Here is a 15751-nt window from a genome sequence, read left to right as displayed (position 1 = left end):
CTCATCCGTGCACTTTACGACGAGTCACAAATCCCCGGGGATTTGGGGTTTAGGGTCAACAAACCTCCAAGCAGATCTGAGCCCTCCATCTCCTCAGAGGCAGTCGCAGCCCCTCACTCTGCCGAGCTCAGCGCCCCTCCCGCCTCCTCTGCTGGGGGCCTGTTCCCTCCCCGTGTGTCAGCTGCCCCCACTCCACTCCCTCTCCCTTTGGCAGGAGACCCTGTGTCCCTGAGTGAGGGGCTGTGGGCCGGAGTGGCCTTTTCTGTCCTGGCCTCCTGAGTCCTGGCCCTCTGCCAGTGCCCAGGCAGGATCAGACGAGGCCCTAGAGAACCCTCTCCTGTGTGTGGGGAGCTCCAGGGAGATGCTGCCCCTCACGCCCCAGGAGGAGTCAGGAGGGCTGGCTGGGCTGGCCTGAGGGGCAAGTCCCCGGAGAAGGGTGGGGCAGCCAGAGGGTTACACGCAGCACCACCCACCCTCTGCGATGCCCCTCCCCGGAGGCGAGGCTCAGGCACGGACAAGGTTCAGGTGGAGGCAGCTTGGAACTGGGTTTGCGGCAGTAGCTCCTCTGCCCACGACCATCCACCCCCAAGGCCACCTTCTCAAACTCCTGCAACTAACCTACCCTTAGGCCACATGAGCCCTGAAACAAGGTGACTTGGAGGAGTTTGTCACAAAGGGCTCCCAGGAGTGCGCTCCAGGGGACACGGATCAGACCTCACCACAGCCTGTTGTGCCTGCCCCGCCTCGGGGAGCCCCGACACCCACCGCCTCTGGAGAGCGCAAGGTCAGGCCCCCTAGCCTTCCCCAGGCTGCTCCATGCCTGCTCTCCGGCACCCACACGCAGGGGCCCCCTCAGCTCTGCGGGGCCCTGTCCCTCCCTCTCCCCTGTAAGTTAAAGACAGAGAGGCCCTGGCGGGGCACGAGGGTCTGCTCAGGGCCCAGGGCTGGGGGACGGGCCAGCAGGAGGCACCGAACACATTTGGTTTCCTCCTGCCCCTCCTCAGCACAGAACCAGAGACCCACAGCTGAGGACAGGTTTGGGATCTTGCCAAAAATCACCGGCCCTCACATATCTCTTTCCAGCTGCAGCTGGGCTGCGAGGACCCAGCGCCAAGGCAGGCGCCCTCGCGGGAGGAGGAAGCTGCAGACTTCAGCACGGCTGGTGCTGGACAGCTCCCTGGGGGCCTCTCCGCCTCCCGAACAGGGCACAAGGTCCTTTCCTCCTCCTCAAAGTCGGCAAACTCCCTGCCGTGTCCCCACAGTCCGTTCTGGGACGATGCAGCAGAGCAGGGGCTTCCATACCACCCGCGGCTGCTGCCGCCTTCCCTGGAGACCAGAGAGGACGGGCAGGGGCTGCACCGGCGGTTGTCGTGGGCCCGAAGGGGCTCTGTGCAGCCTGCAGGAGGTGCGGCTGCTGGCCCAGGAGTGACGCTCCCCGGCTCCAGGAACATACTCCGGGGTATGCTGGCCCTGGTCCCAGGGGCTCCTGAGCGCCCCTGGACCGTGAAGGAAGGCGGGGGACTGGAAGAGCGACCTATTCTTCCAGGTTGTGACAATCCCAGGCAGACAGACTCACTATGAGACACAGACACTTCCAGGAGGGCACCCGTACCCCGGGCGTGAGCCCCGACTCACAGACACCGGCAGGAAGTCCCAAAATACAGACCCACGAGGGGAGCCGTGCATCAGTTGCTCACGGGTGAGGCGTGATGCCGCGGGCATGTGCTGAGGACACAGGCCAGGTGACTCAGCAGGAGAACTCTGTGAAGACGGGAGCCTAGAGGCCTGCGGAGTGGGCAGGGCATCCCCTGCCCCATGCAGCTCTGTGACCTGCTCCACCCTGCCCCGTGCAGCTCTGTGACCGGCTCCACCACTATTCTGTCTGCTGGTCCTCCCTGATGCCCAACGGTGGCTGTCCTGACACTCATGTGGCCTGAATGAAATGAGCCCTCATGCCCCGCACTGAGGTCAGGCTGGGAGCTGGGCACGCACCAGCAGGGATGGAAGGAAGGAGGGTCACACGGCCCCGCCGCCGGCAGCCGCTGGGCCAGAGAGCAGACGCCACAGGGTCCCAGCACCACGAGGAGCCTGGGGAGGGCCATGGCTAGACGGGAAGGGCCCCAGCCCTGGACTGGCTCCTCATCTGCACCCCTCCCAGTGCCACAGTGTCCGGGATGGGTGGCCGCAGGGCCCAGGCAGAGCCGACAGGTCCTCCACTACCTGCCCCCACCCCCGACCACAACGGAGAACAGAGCTGACGGGGGCCCATTCCTCCCATGTGGCATCTGCCCCCCGAGACCACCTGCACGTGTGTGACACACAGTGAATGTTCCAGCATGTGTGCCCCCAGGCGGGCAGGGCATTTTGCTGGCCCCGTGCCTGGCTTGGTGCTGGCAGCGTTCAGTGCCCAGGAAGGATGTGGACGGGTGGAAGACAGTACCCACGGCCGCTATACAGGGTTAGGGGTTATGGAAGAGGTGGTCACTGCCCAGGGTCAGGGGTTATGGAAGAGGAGGCCACCGCCCAGGGTCAGGGGTTATGGAAGAGGAGGCCACCGCCACCCCAGCTCTCCAAGTGGGGTCCCCCAAACAGCGTCAGCATCACCTGGAAACTTCTGAGAGATGCAGAGCCCAGGCCCACCCCATGCCCGGGCCTCCGGGGAAAGCTGAGGCTCAGGGCCCCTGGGAACAGCCCCCAGCCATGGAGGGGGCGGGAGACTGAGTCCACGGCCCCACGCAGAGCCCAGCGCCTGCCCACTCCCTCCTGCAGGGAGACTGGGCTGGCGGCGGAGGCCCAGGCCTGGGAAATGTTCTTTTAAAGTTAAAATCCCAGCATCCGACTGGCTTCCTGCCGGTTTCTAGAAATCAGTGCTAATTTCTCAGGGTGATAACGGCCCTTTGGTTTTCAAGAGTTTCTCTGTTATATGTGCAGACCAAATGTTTACAATAAACAGTGGCTGGGACTATTTCTGCGTAACGGAGGTGGGGGGTGTTGCTGGCAGCTACAGGCGGTGCTCGCCAGGCTTGGGGCACTCTCCTCTGCTCCCATGTGAAAACGCCAGGACCCGGAGCGAGGCCTCCATCCCAGAAAAGCCTCAGGAACCACAGAGCTGGGGCTCAGCCACGACACACCCCAGGGTGCCAAGGAAGAAGGAGGCTGGGCCCGACGGCACCGGGGAATTTGGTCGGCCCAGAACTCACTGCTTCCCTGTACCCCAAATCCCCCATGTCCACCCGGCAGAAGGCAGGGCCACAGCAGGTGACATGAGATGTGTCCGGGGTCACTGTGGCAGCAGAGGGACGGGCAGGACAAGCTCCTCACCAGCCCAGAGCCCTGGGGGGGCAGCCGCCAGTTTGAGCCCTGAGGGGCTGTGTGGCCCTGGCATCCCCAGCTGACCAGCCCGGCCTTGCCACAATCCCTATCACGGCTCACGGCTCCCCTCTCATTGTCCCCAGCAGAGAGAGCTCCACAAAAATCCCATCGGCTGGGGGAAGGCAACACGGTGACGCCATCCGAGCTGCTTCTCCCCACCCTCGGGCATCCTGGCCCACAAGCCATCTCCCCTCCTCGGCTGTCCTGAGGCTGACGCTGGCCCCAGTGGCAGGGCCAGATCCTGGGCTCAGTCCCGGCAAGAGCAACCCCCTGGCACCACCCCACCATCCTGTCTAAGCCACTTCACAGATAGGTAAACTGCGGTGTGGACACAAGCGACCACTCAGCCAGTGTCTGGAACCAAGTACCCTGGAGGTGGCCCTGCCCTGGGGGGCCTGCCCACAACAGACAGCACAGGAACGTCCTGGCCAGAGACCCCCAGTCACAACGGCTCTGTGGCTCTGGCCTGGGGTAGGGCTGCCTGCCCAGCTCCTTCTGGCTGGAGGTGCCTGTGTGCTGTGGAAGGGACGGAGTCATTCCGCAGCCCCCTGCAAACCCTGTGTGCAAGAAGTCACCACGGGGCTGGCAGAGGGACCCAAAGACCCAGGACAGCTCAGGACGAAAGCCAGGGACGGCCACGGGTGCCAAGGGCCAGTCTCCGCCCCAGACACCAAAGGCAAGCGGAGGGGCTGGGGGGGCTCCAGGCTCCCGGGGGCCCCACGCATCTCCTGGCGCCTACCAAGGACCTGGGTACACCCAGGCCCCATCATAGATGAGCAGGAGGGAAGCTTGAGCGCGGGGACCAGGACTCCTGAAGCCACACCGGCAGGGCCTGCAGCCTAACCCTGGGGAAAGGGCTGCCCTGGCCTATGTGGACTGGGGCCACCGCCTCCTGTCTGGACCCCTCGGAGCTTGTGTGGGAGGGGAACCTCTGGCCCCCTGGCTTGGCTGGCCCTCTGTGCTGCCCTGCGCTCTGCAGAAAGTTAATGGCACCAAGGGGCTGCACAGGGGGCAGCTGAATGAGCCCCCATCTGGCCACCCCAGGTCTCTGAGAACCCAGCTTTGGGGCTGCCTCTCCACCCCCTGTATCCCCAGGGGGCAGGGCCAAGGCGCCTGACATGGCCACCCTGGCCACCACCCTTCCCGGGGCGGGTACCACACCTATTACCTCTGTCCGCACAAGATAACTCTCGGACCCAGGGCAGCAACGTCACCCCCGCCCAGGGAAGCAGCCAATCAGGGGCCCAGGCCAGCCCCAACCAGGCAGCTCAGGCAGCAGCTAGCCCTGCAGCTGATTCAGGGTGCCGAGGACACGAGGCCCAATGCCAGCTGTGAAGAGGGGCTTTCCCTCAGCATGGAGGGTCACCAGGCACTGCCCCCCAGCCCCTATCCTGAACCCTTCTCCCATACAAAGGGTTCCCCGGGGGCTCCCAGGCCAAGCCACCCACAGAGGCCACATTCCTGGCCAGGCAGGCTCCCTGTGCCCCCGCAAACCACCCACAGCTGGACTCAGCCCGACATGCAGCCATCCCCGCTGTATCACGGGGATCATGCAGGCGGCCGTCCAGGCGCCCTCCCACCTCTGCCCGGGGCCGGGAAGGCCAGCCTGCTCTCCAGGGCCCTGGGCTCCAGCTTAAGCCAAGTGGGCAGTGATGGCACAAATGCCCTGGGCACCTCCATCCCCCTCAGGCCAAGGTGCCCAGAACTCCCACTGGCCCTACCCAGCCCCACCCCAGCCCAGTTCCATCCCAGGAGTGTCCATTCCCCTCAGCCAGCGCCATGAGGCTGCCATGGCCACCCAGGAAAGGCAGCTCTGTCCTCATAGGATGGTACTCCTAGGGCAGACAGGACCCAAGCTCAGCCCAAGGACGTGGCACCCAACGAGGAGCACGGTGCCCAGAGAGACGCATGCCAACCGACGGGACCTTGCCATCCACTGGGGGTGGTGCTCTCACTCTCCAGGGTTCGGGGAGGAAGCCAGGCCCAGCCTGCAGCCCAGGCCCCTGGGGCAAAGCAGCGTAGGGCAGCCACGGCCTCCGTGGGCCCCGGGACTGAAGGCAGAACGAGCCTGGGAAGCTGGAGGCGTCCAGGAAAACGAGGAGTTTCTCTTTAACAGCGGGACTTTCGGGAGCACTGCTCTGTGGGTGGGGCCTGGCTCCCAGCTGCTGGGCCCAGAACACTGGCCCCTCAGAGGCGGTGGAACAAGGCCTGGACCTGGCGGGCCGGGCCCTGAAAGGCAGCCGGCTTGGCACAATCCGTGCTTTGTCCCTGCAGCCTCTGCCCCAGCCCAGCCTCCATCTTGTCCAGAGCCCCAGGCAGCTGGCTCAGGGCAGCCTGGCCCGGCGGACATCCCTGGGGTGAGGCCTCAGGGAGGTCTGCAGGCCGCTTGGTCAGCCTGGGCTAGGACCTGGGGCTTGGGCCTGACACAGGCACCAGCCCTACAGGTGAAAGCGGGGCTGCCCTGCACAGAGGAGGTGGCAGGGTGCCGTTAACTTCCTGCAGAGCACAGGGGAGCACAGAGGACCAGCCATGTGAGCCCCAAGGGGCCTGACAGATGCTGGTCTGCCGTCCTCCTGCGCGGTACGGTGTTTCCAGCCATTGGAACCTCGCACAAGCTTCAGGGAAACCCCATTCTACACTCAGGGGCCCTGAGGTCCCAGTCCTTCCACTTCCGAGGGGCCAGGGTCCAGGTGGGCTCTCCAGAGCTGAGGGCAGGGCCCAGAACTGCACAGTGATGCCCCACAGTGCCACCATCTAGGCACAGCCCCACACAGGTGGATGCCGGCGGCCGGCAGTCACGGGGACCAGCCCGCCTCCTCTCCTGGTGCCGGCTGCCCAGCAGGGCTGCTGACTTCAGAGACAGCCTGACCCTCCCCAGGTGCCCAAAGAAGCTAGTCTGTGCCCAGTAAGGACTGGAAGGCACAGAAGCCCTCAAGCAAGCACTACCAGGTGATGGCAAAGGGGCCTTCCCGATGGCTCCTCCTGAGCGCCAGTGGCCGACGGGGAGGCACAGCCCACTCAGGCTGTTCCCAGGGACTGCGGTCTGACCTGCCCTCGGGCCAGCCTGGAGGGGGTCTCCTGTCTGCTTCAAAGCACCCAGAGCGCCGGAGCAGGGTGAGGCCATGATGAGAGGGCCCGGGGTCACTCCGCAGATGACTCCGGGAGTGAGAACCAGGAGAGCTCGCTTAGGCCCAAGTCCGGGAGCCGGTCCAAGCAACTCTGGTGTCCTGGGGTACAGGCCTTGCTGGCCCCATGCAGTCCTCGACGCGGCTGTAAGGGAAGAGGGACCAGGAGTGGGGGACGTGGGTGGAAGGGAAGAGGGACCAGGAGCGGGCGACGCAGGGGTCCACACACACCTGGCACAGCGACAACCTTAAGACACTCCCAGCCACCCTCAGAGCAAGGAAGGGACCTGGCCACCTCGGCAGCCAACGATGGTGGGGACCCAGAGGCCCTGGAGCTTGGGTTGTGGGCAGGAGCCACGGCCCTTGATAGTAGCTCCAGCTGGGCCTGTGTGAGATTTGTCAGAAACAGATCCCCTTGAAGCCTAGAGGCCAACCTCACATCACAGCCCAGGCCCTGCATTCCCCTGTGGTTCTGGACACGACTCCCTGCTCGGGCAGATGGTGGAGCAGGCGGGGCAGCAGCCAGCCATGGTGACTCTGGAAAGCCCTCCCTGGCACAGCTGGGGGAGGGGGCACAGCCTGGCCTTGAGGCTTCCACATCCAGGAAATCCACGGCGTGCACGCACCTCAGCAGAGCAGGGCCAGCACGGCCAGCACGATCAGGGCCAAGCGGTGCCCTCTGCCCAGCGTGTCTTTTCCAGCCATTGCCAGTGACAAGGCAGGGAGACCCATGTCAACAGGGACACACACACCTGAGGTGCCCAGGGCCACAGTGGGTGGGGACAGGACAAGGGCCTAGGGCTCCCGCCTCCAATGACCCTCCCACCCCCGCCTAGGGGAACTGCCGTCCTCACCACCCGGAACCTCTTTGCCAAGGGCCCTGACAGGGACACTCAAGGCCAGCTCTCAGCTGGAAAGGGGGCTCCCTGTGGAGGGCATGCAGGGCAGGAAGATGCCAGCGGCAGCATCTTGAGGCCTCCACCCTGGCACAGTCACTGACATGGCGCCCAGCGACACCAAATGGGCCTTTCCAGGGACTTCAGGGGGCCAGGGAGACTTCAGATGGGAGGGCTACCCACCATGCTGGCTCCCCGGGCTCTGTGCACAGCGCCCCTGAGAACAGCGTCCTGAGACCTCAGCTTGTAGAAACCCCGTGCAGGGCAGATGAGGGGTTCAGTCCGGCCCCAGGCTGCTGCTGCCCTGACAAAACAGCTGGGGTCAGATGGCCAGGGCCTGATGTGGGGAAGGCCACAGAATTCCCGGGGTCTCGCAGCAGACACCCCACGCTGAGTCCACCTTCACCTTCATGGCTGGGGAGGCTGCCGGGTCCTGTCTACCCATGCGCTCTCTGGGCTCAGCCCTGCACAGCCCATCTCCAGGGGCCCATCTCCAGGACCCATCTCCATGGCCCATCTCCAGGGGCCCATCTCCAGGACCCATCTCCAGGACCCATCTCCATGGCCCATCTCCAGGGACCTGCACACCACAGCCAATCACTGCCCATCCTGCTCAACTTTCTAAACAGACCCCATCTCAGGCCAGCTTCCTTCCCCTCCACATCTGCCTCCAGCTTCTGGTCCTGGGGTCACCCCCAGGGTCTCCCAGGCATAGGCTCTCCCTCCCCTCACCTGTTCCATCTTCAATGGCTCCTCCCATCCCAGGACCCCTCTCCACCCTGGCAGCCACCAGGGCTCAACCTTCCTAAAGGCCATTGAGAACATGGAGGGGCGGTCCCAGGTCCCTGGCAGCCTAGGTCCCTCCCCCACGCCACAGCAGGTGAACACTGCCAGGTGAGCTGCAGGGCAGCCCCTCATCCTATCTCCTTCGTTCCCTCGCAGGGAGCCCTATCGCAGCCATGTTCCTTTCTCCCGCCCCCCAGACAGAGGATTCCCGAAGGCAGGCCCCTCATTGTCCCATGCAGCCCACCCGTCTGCCCCCAAGAACAGCTCCAAGGGCCTGAGGTTCTCCAGCTCCTCCCACAGGGCCCTCCCAGGCCTCCCAGATTTCAGGAGCTAAGCCGAGGTTTGGGCAAGAAGGTGCCCTGCTCCACGTACTGATGGGGCACAGGGACAAAGGCGCGCAGGGACAAAAGCCACCCAGCCCGTGCCACACACCCTCCTGGACCTGCATGCTCCAACTCGGAGTGTCTGCGCCCTCCAACCTCCATGGTTGCCCTTGCTGGCAGGGACTGTGTCTCGGCATCTCTGCTGGGGTCAAGCTCAGATGAGGCTACACAAGCCTTTCTCAGCCCCAAGAAAAGCTGGGGCAGCACCTTTGCAGGTGGGTTCCCACCCCAACCCCAGCCTACATCCCCCTAAGTCTTGGCCAGAAACCACCAAGCAGCCGGCAAGGAGGCTTCCACAGATGCTCAGCGCTCTGACGGCTTCACCTGGTGCCTGGCACCGGCAGTGGGACCACTGAAGGCAACCCCCACGGCCACGGAGGGGAGCTGTGCAGAGGACGCCCCATGCAGAAGGATGACCCTACAGCCACACTGGCCCTGCAGGAGGCACAGACCCAACAAGACAGGCAGGTGCCGTACAGGTGAGACCATGCAGCGCTCACGCTGAAAGGCAGAAGAAGACAGCCGACTGGACCCTGCGGCGTCTAGAAGGGCGTCCTCCAGGCCCCGGTGGGGGCGCTGCGTGGTCTCACCTCCCCACACGGCCAGACTCCCCAAGGGCAGGTTTCGGACCACATCTTTGGCCCACCGTCCAGCAGGCCCCAGCTTGGGTCAGCCAGGTGGAAGGGCTCTCGTGGCACCACAAGGCTCACTGCCACTGCCACTGACCACCTCTCTCTCAGTGGCCACCTCAAGTCGAGCAGCTCCTACTTCCAAGGACTCAGGCAGAGAGAGAAGATGAACAGAGAGGGCCAAACAAAGCTGCCAGCCACAGACACGGGGAAGGGGCTGGAGTCGCGTCCACACCAATGGTCCCCCAAGCAAGGCCTCCACAGCTCCCCTGTGGCCAGGTCCCTGGAAGGAGAAGCGTTCTCAACGGCAGGATCAGATCATCCTTGGGTGGTGGCGGCCAGAAGCCCAGCCTCCCGTTCTCCCACGGAGGTCTCCTGGCAGGAAGCCTATCTCCCTCTTGAGCTTGGGACCTGGCAGCTCTCCTGGCATCTGGTGCCAAGTGGCCCAGCACACACACTCTGGGCCCCATGTCCACCCAACTCCTGGTGACCCTTCAGCAGCAGCAACAGAAGACGCACAGAAATGGTGGCCTTCTCCAGGGCCCTCCCGGTGACATGCTTGCGCTCTGCCCGTCATAACTCGGGAGAGAGGGGCCGCTTTGTGCCCCCCTCCAGCTGTTTTCTAAATATCTCTCTCAGCACGTTGTAGACACACACAGCCCATCCTTTTGTATTCATTACTGTTAATTACAGTGGAAACCTCCCGTAATTAACTGCCGCCAGCAGAATTCCATGAAGAGTGGAGACCAGCCCCTACCCACCGAGGCCGCGCACAGCACATAACTCATCCTGTCTTCATTTACACGCGGATGTTTCCTTACAATAACATTTTGTTGGGGCCGTAATTGGATTATCTCACTGACTCCTGCATCCCGCTGCCCTGGGCCCCTCCTTCACCACGGATTTCACACACTAGTTTTTCTTTCCGGGAAAGACGAGAATTTTGAACTCAGGTGACATGGGCTGAATGCCACCTCCTTCTCCAACCCAGGCCGCACCACCCCACCTGCCCAGGCCCTGCCCTGTGGCCAGGGGCCCCTCCGTGCCGTAGCGGGTGGCGGAAGGCTGTGCACCCAAGGTGAGGCAGCTCCCCTGAACCCCTCGGTCCAAACCCCTTCCTGCAGCTCTGCCGTAGTTACATCACAGCCACGGCCCTCCCCCAAGAGCCTGGGCCTGGCCCACTTTCTTTCCCCAACGCCACCTCCCAGCTCCTCCTCTGTGCAGCCGTGAGGGGCTGAGCCTCCACCCTGCACCAGCGCTCTCCTGCTCCTTCCCTCCACCCCTGCCCGCCCGGGTCTAAGGAACTTCTCGGATTGGAAGGGAGAGGCAGTGCCGTGGGACCTCAGGGACACCAAGAGACAGGCCGGTCCTGAGAGAAGAAAGAAAATGGCTGAGCCCCAGCCTCCACAAAGGCGACTCTGTGAATGCGCCTGACCAGATGAAGGGCTAGCCAAACCTAGCGGGCCGGGGAGAGTTGGCCACATGCGAGGGTAGCCGGGTTGCCTCTGGCCTGGGTTCGGCCCCGCAGGGACCCGGCCTGTTCCCTAGAACGACAGCCAGGCCCCACCGGGAAGCCCCCTCCACCGGCAGGCCGCGGGGCTGCTCCACGGGTCAGGTCCCACGCACTTCTGGTCCCAGCACCAATGGCCTCTCCCTGCCCCGGGGGAATGCAGATCACAGACGCTCCGCCCGCCCGAGCCCGAGCCGGAGCAGCGCAAGGCGCTGTCCAGCCCTCTGCAGGTCCCCGCACTCTCCCGCCCCCACCGCGGAGGGAGATCGGGCCTGCCCGGAGGCCCCGGTGGCCGGCGCGCGGAGGTGGGAGTCCCGCCGGGGGCGCAGCTGCTCGGGCAGCACGCCTATTAACGCGGCCGCGGCAGACGGCAGATGGGCGCCCGCGCGGCCCCCTCCTCCCGCGGCACAATGAGCCCGGTCGCTGGGGCGCACAATGCGGCCCGGGCCGCGCACCTGCAGCGGGGCCCGAGGGGCGCCGTCCCGTGCGCCCGTCCGCCTGCGCGCCCCGCGCCGCGCCGCGTGTCCTTGGGCCGCGCCCCGCCGACCGCAGCCAAGCGGCCTGCGGGATCCGCGGCGGAACCGAGGCGCACGAGCGGACGGGGGCGCACGGGCCGCCCATTGTTCGCGGCCGGGGCCCGGGCCGGGCCTGCGGCTTCGCGGCCGGGGCCTCCCTCGGGCGCCCCTCACCCAGCGCGCTGCCAGCGCGGCCTCCCCGGCCCCGGTCCCCGCCCCGGCCGCACGCACCTGTCTGCCCCTTGCCCAGCGTCTTCTCCAGCCGGTAGGGCCCAACATACTGCGCGTGCTGCGCGCCGCCGTCCTTCCCCGTCGATGTCATCGCTCCGGGGCCCGGCGCCGGCCAGGGGCGCCCGGGCGCGCGGGCAGGGAGGGGCCGCCCAGCGTCCGCCCGCGTCCGCCGAGCGCCGTCCGCGCCGACCCGGCCGGGGCGCCCCCGCGGGCCCCGCTGCTTCGCGCCGCCCGCGTCCGCCCGCGCCGCCGCCCCCCGCGTCCACTCCGACGCGGCAGTCCCAGGCCTGGCCCGCGGCGACGCCTCCGCCTCGTCGATAGGACAGGGCGGGCGGGGGCACCTGGCTTCCGCCGCCGCCGCCGCCGCCGCCGCCGAGGCCCGCGCCCCGCGCCCCGCGCCCCCAGCGCACGCCCGTCAGCGGCCGCGCAGCCGAGCCGAGCCGAGCCGAGCCGTGCAGCTGAGCCGAACAGCCGAGCCCAGCAGCCGAGCCGAGCCGAACAGAGCCGAGCCGAGCCGAGCCGCGCAGCTGAGCCGAACAGCCGAGCCCAGCAGCCGAGCCGAGCCGAACAGAGCCGAGCCGCGCAGCCGAGCCGTGTAGCCAAGCCGAACAGCCGAGCCCTGTAGCGAAGCCGAACAGCGGAGTCGAGCGGAGCTGAGGGGAGCCGAGCTGGGCCGCGCAACGGAGCCGAGCCGACACGAGCCTGTACGAACGCAGCGGGATGCGGCGGCGGCGGCAAGCGGTGCCCGCGCCGGCCAATCAGCGCCTCCCCACCCCGCCCCGCCGCTACGAGCGCTCGGGGAGACTCTAGGGGGCGAGGCGAGGCCAGGGCGAGGCCGGGACCTGGGAGCCTCCAGCTCGCCGGCTGCCACGTCCGGTCCCACCAGGCAGCAGAGCTCCCGCTGCCGCCCGACCCGCCATTAAGGCGCATCCCGGGACGGAGCAGGCAGTGGGCCCATGGCGAGGGGGTGCAGATGGCTGCCCTGGACGGGGGTTTTACCCTGCAGGGCGTGACCCCGGGTGTCCCAAAGAGTTTCCCGCCCCTCGAGGGGGTGCTGCACGCGCGGGGGATGGGGATGCTGCCCTGGATGGGGGCGAGTGTTGCATGCGGGGCGGGAGTGCTGTGCTGGGGAGAGGTGCTGTATTCGGGGCAGGGGTGCTGCACACATGGGGGGTGCTGCACGCCAGCGAGGGGCATGCTGCGCTGGAGGGGGCGGGTGTTGCATGCAGGGCGCGGATGCGGCACACGTGGCCAGGGGGCTGCATGGGAGTCTGTGGGGCTGCTGCACGCGGGCGTTGTCCAAGCAGTGATTGTGCACCCCCAAGGAGGACGTGGCCCTCCGCCTCCGCTCCCGAGGGAGAAGCGGCGGTTTTCCCAGTTATGCCACAGTGACCTGCGCGGCGCGGAGTCAAGGAACTCACCTGGGATCCGGCCGCAGCGTCCTGGCGCCTCCCGGCCCTTGCTACCGACCCCTCTTTCAGGTTGAGCAGCTGGGCAGGGGTTGCCGGGAGCAGCCTTTGGAGGTCTAAACACAGGCAGCCGAAGAGGCAGCCAGACCTGGACGGACCCTCTGTTTCTTTGCAGAAAAACACTGGTATTTCCTTAAGCCCGTGCTGCAGAAGGTGGTGGGAGGGGAGAGGTGAGGGAGACCCGGAACGCTGCAGAAGTGGGGGTCCCAGATCTTGCCCGTGTATGGTCTGCGGGCAACGTTTCCCCTGCGGTCTCTGCCACACACTGCTGCTGACCGTGGTCCGCTCCCCACCCTGGTAAGCCCGCATGAGCTCAGGAAACTGCGGGGTCTTCCCAGTGCGCCCTCCTGCTCTTTGGGCTGTCTGTATTTCCAGCTGGGGAAGGGGAGTAGGCCCCAAAGCGCCTGTCCACTCTCGGCCTGCACCCGCCCGCCCTGCTTCCCTTCAAATGCTGTGGACTAAGGGTCCTCCCTACCCAATTCTGGGGCCTCTGAGCATGAGCAATCAGGGCCCCACCAGTGGGGGCAGGGGAGGGGGGCTGAGAGCATGGGACAGAGGCAGAGGGCACTCCCCTTTCCCCCGCTGCTGCTGCTGTGAGTGGGGACAGCAGGCATTTTTAGCTGAATGTAGACTGTTTGGGACCTCCAGCTGGAGAAACTGTCAAGCAGTGAGGTCTGGCTGGAGGCTGACTGGGAGTGGTCTGGTCCAGGTGCCAAGAGAGGCCGAGGGTGTGCAGGAGACCAGGAGAGGGCGTCAGGCCACAGCCAGAGGGCAGGGGCACTTGACCCGAGATGCCCTCTCTCTGCTGCCACGGTCACCTGGCCTCCCAGGCTGCAGCAGAGTCAGACACACCTTTGTGACATCCTCAGCAGCATTTTGCCCTATTGACCGTTTGCATCCGGCTACTCCAGTGGCCAAAATTCTTGCTTTCTTCCTTCCCACTTCCTTGCCAGCCTGCATCCCTCTCCCACCCCTCACTGCGGCCCTGAGGCCTTTTCTTCCCTGTCTGTGTCTGAGCAGCCTATGCCATCGGTGGCCTCTGGGGCTCAGTCTGGGGCCTCTCTTCTGGCTCCCTGCCTGTCCTCCAGGCGTGAGAGGCTATTCAGCCTTCAGCCTCTTGAGTGCCTATCCTCAAATCGCCCTCCCAACCTCCCTTGGCCCTGCTGTCCCCTCTTGAAGGTGCTGCACAAAACCCCCGACTCAACGCCTTCTCGATAGCATGCCACGCCCTCCCTGCTCCTCCCTCCGTGCCCAGAGGAAAAGGAAATTTTAGGTGATCTTTGTTAGAAGATAACATTAATGGCCGGGCACGGTGGCTCATGTCTGTAATCCCAGCACTTTGGGAGGCTGAGGCGGGCAGATCACCTGAGGTCAGGAGATCGAGACCATCGTGGCTAACACGGTGAAACCCCGTCTCTACTAAAAATAAAAAAAATTAGCTGGGCGTGGTGGCGGGCACTTGTAATCCCAGCTACTCAGGAGGCTCAGGCAGGAGAATCGCTTGAGCCCACGAGGCAGAGGTTGCAGTGAGCCGAGATGGCGCCATTGCACTCCAGCCTGGGCAACAAGAGCAAGACTCCGTCTCAGAAAGTAAAACAAGAAGATAACATTATTGTCTGCAGAAAATTCTAAGCTACAAACTGGTACTAAAACGAATAAGCAAGTTTACCAAAGCCACAGGGTACAAAGCCAAAAAAAGGTCGATTCTATTTGTGTGCTAACCATCAATTAGAAGTTGAAATTATGAAAACAGTACCACTTACAAAGAGAATTTAAAAACCACGAAATACTAGGGGTAAATTTATCAGAATTTGCATGAGACCTGTACACAGAAAACGATTATATACATCTCTCAGTATATTGAGTGAGACTTAACAAGGCCTAAGTAATCGATTTAATTTTAATTTGATTTTTTAAATTTTCTCTCTCTCTTTTTTTTTTTTTAGAAATTGACAAGCTGCCAGGTGCGGTGGCTCATGCTTGTACTGCCAGCACTTTGGAAGGCCAAGGTGGGAGGATAGCTTGAGCCCAGGAATTTGAGACCAGCCTGGGCAGCATAGCAAGACTCCATCTGATATAGTTTGGGTATTTGTCCCCGCCCAGACATATGTTCAAATGGAATCTTCAGTGTTGGAGATGGGGCCTGCTGGGAGATGTTTTGGTCATGGGGTGGATTCCTCGGGGCTTGGTGCTGTCCTTGCAATGGTGAGTATTCGTGAGATCTGGTTAAGTGGGCGCCTCCCCTCCCACTCTCTCTTGCTCCCACTTCTGCCGTGTGAGACCCCCGCTCCCCCTTTGCCTTCCACCGTTATTGGAAGCTTCCGGATGCCATGCTTCCTTTACAGCCTGCAGAACCATAAGCCAATTAAACCTCTTTTTAAAATAAACTACCCAGTCTCAGGTATTTATAGCAACACAAGAACAGCCTAACACACTCTCTATGAAAAATAAAAATAAAATAGCCAGGCATGGCTACACACCAGGACTCCACACTTGTAGTCCCAGCTCCCTGGGAGGCTGAGGTGGGAGAATTGCTTGAACTGGAGAGATGGAGGCTTCAGTGAGCCGCCGTAGAGCCACTACGCTCCAGCCTGGGCAACAGAGTGAGGCCCTGCCTCAGAAAAATGATGACGGAACGCAAAGCACCTCGAACTCTCAGACGTTGCAGGTGGGAGTGCAAAATGATGCTTTGGGAACCAGTCTGTCAGTTTCTTATAAAATTAGACACACCGTTACCATACGATCCAACAATCCCGCTTACAGGTATTTTCCCAGGAAAAAGAAAACTTACGGCCACACACAACTTGCATGCAAATGTTCATAGCCACTTTATTA

At 63.8% G+C, this 15751-nt stretch overlaps 1 protein-coding gene and 1 long non-coding RNA gene across 14 annotated transcripts in view; one reads left to right on the top strand and one right to left on the bottom strand.

Annotated features, from left to right (window-relative positions):
• The window catches only part of BRSK2 (BR serine/threonine kinase 2), a 65114-nt gene extending 53224 nt beyond the window's left edge, over positions 1–11890 (bottom strand). For 3 of the 11 annotated variants that reach the window (XR_010135422.1, XR_010135423.1, XM_055356634.2), the window contains exon 1: positions 11448–11689. Coding sequence is in view for 7 of the 11 variants with exons in the window: in XM_055356634.2 (XP_055212609.1) it covers positions 11448–11538 (91 nt within the window). In the remaining 4 variants the exon portion in view is untranslated. Of the gene's footprint in view, positions 1–11447 lie in introns of all 11 variants that reach the window. The other 8 variants (XM_055356631.2, XM_055356635.2, XR_008669993.2 and 5 more) reach the window with 7 other exon arrangements.
• A 46-nt stretch (positions 11891–11936) lies between these two features.
• LOC129525593 (uncharacterized) lies at positions 11937–15306 on the top strand. Of its 3 annotated transcripts, none has more exons than XR_008669996.2 (3): positions 11937–12928; positions 13032–14925; positions 15020–15306. It is a non-coding gene; the product is annotated as an uncharacterized lncRNA (long non-coding RNA). The 3 variants fall into 3 exon arrangements; XR_008669995.2 differs by having other exon boundaries at positions 11937–13213; positions 14863–14925; XR_010135424.1 differs by having other exon boundaries at positions 11937–14925.
• Positions 15307–15751: the final 445 nt, after the last annotated feature.

This window comes from Gorilla gorilla, chromosome 9 (genome assembly GCF_029281585.2).
Source record: "Gorilla gorilla gorilla isolate KB3781 chromosome 9, NHGRI_mGorGor1-v2.1_pri, whole genome shotgun sequence".
In the NCBI taxonomy this organism is placed as follows: domain Eukaryota; kingdom Metazoa; phylum Chordata; class Mammalia; order Primates; family Hominidae; genus Gorilla; species Gorilla gorilla.
The sequence above is the reverse complement of the archived record's forward strand: the minus strand, read 5'-3'. Positions and strand labels throughout refer to the sequence as shown.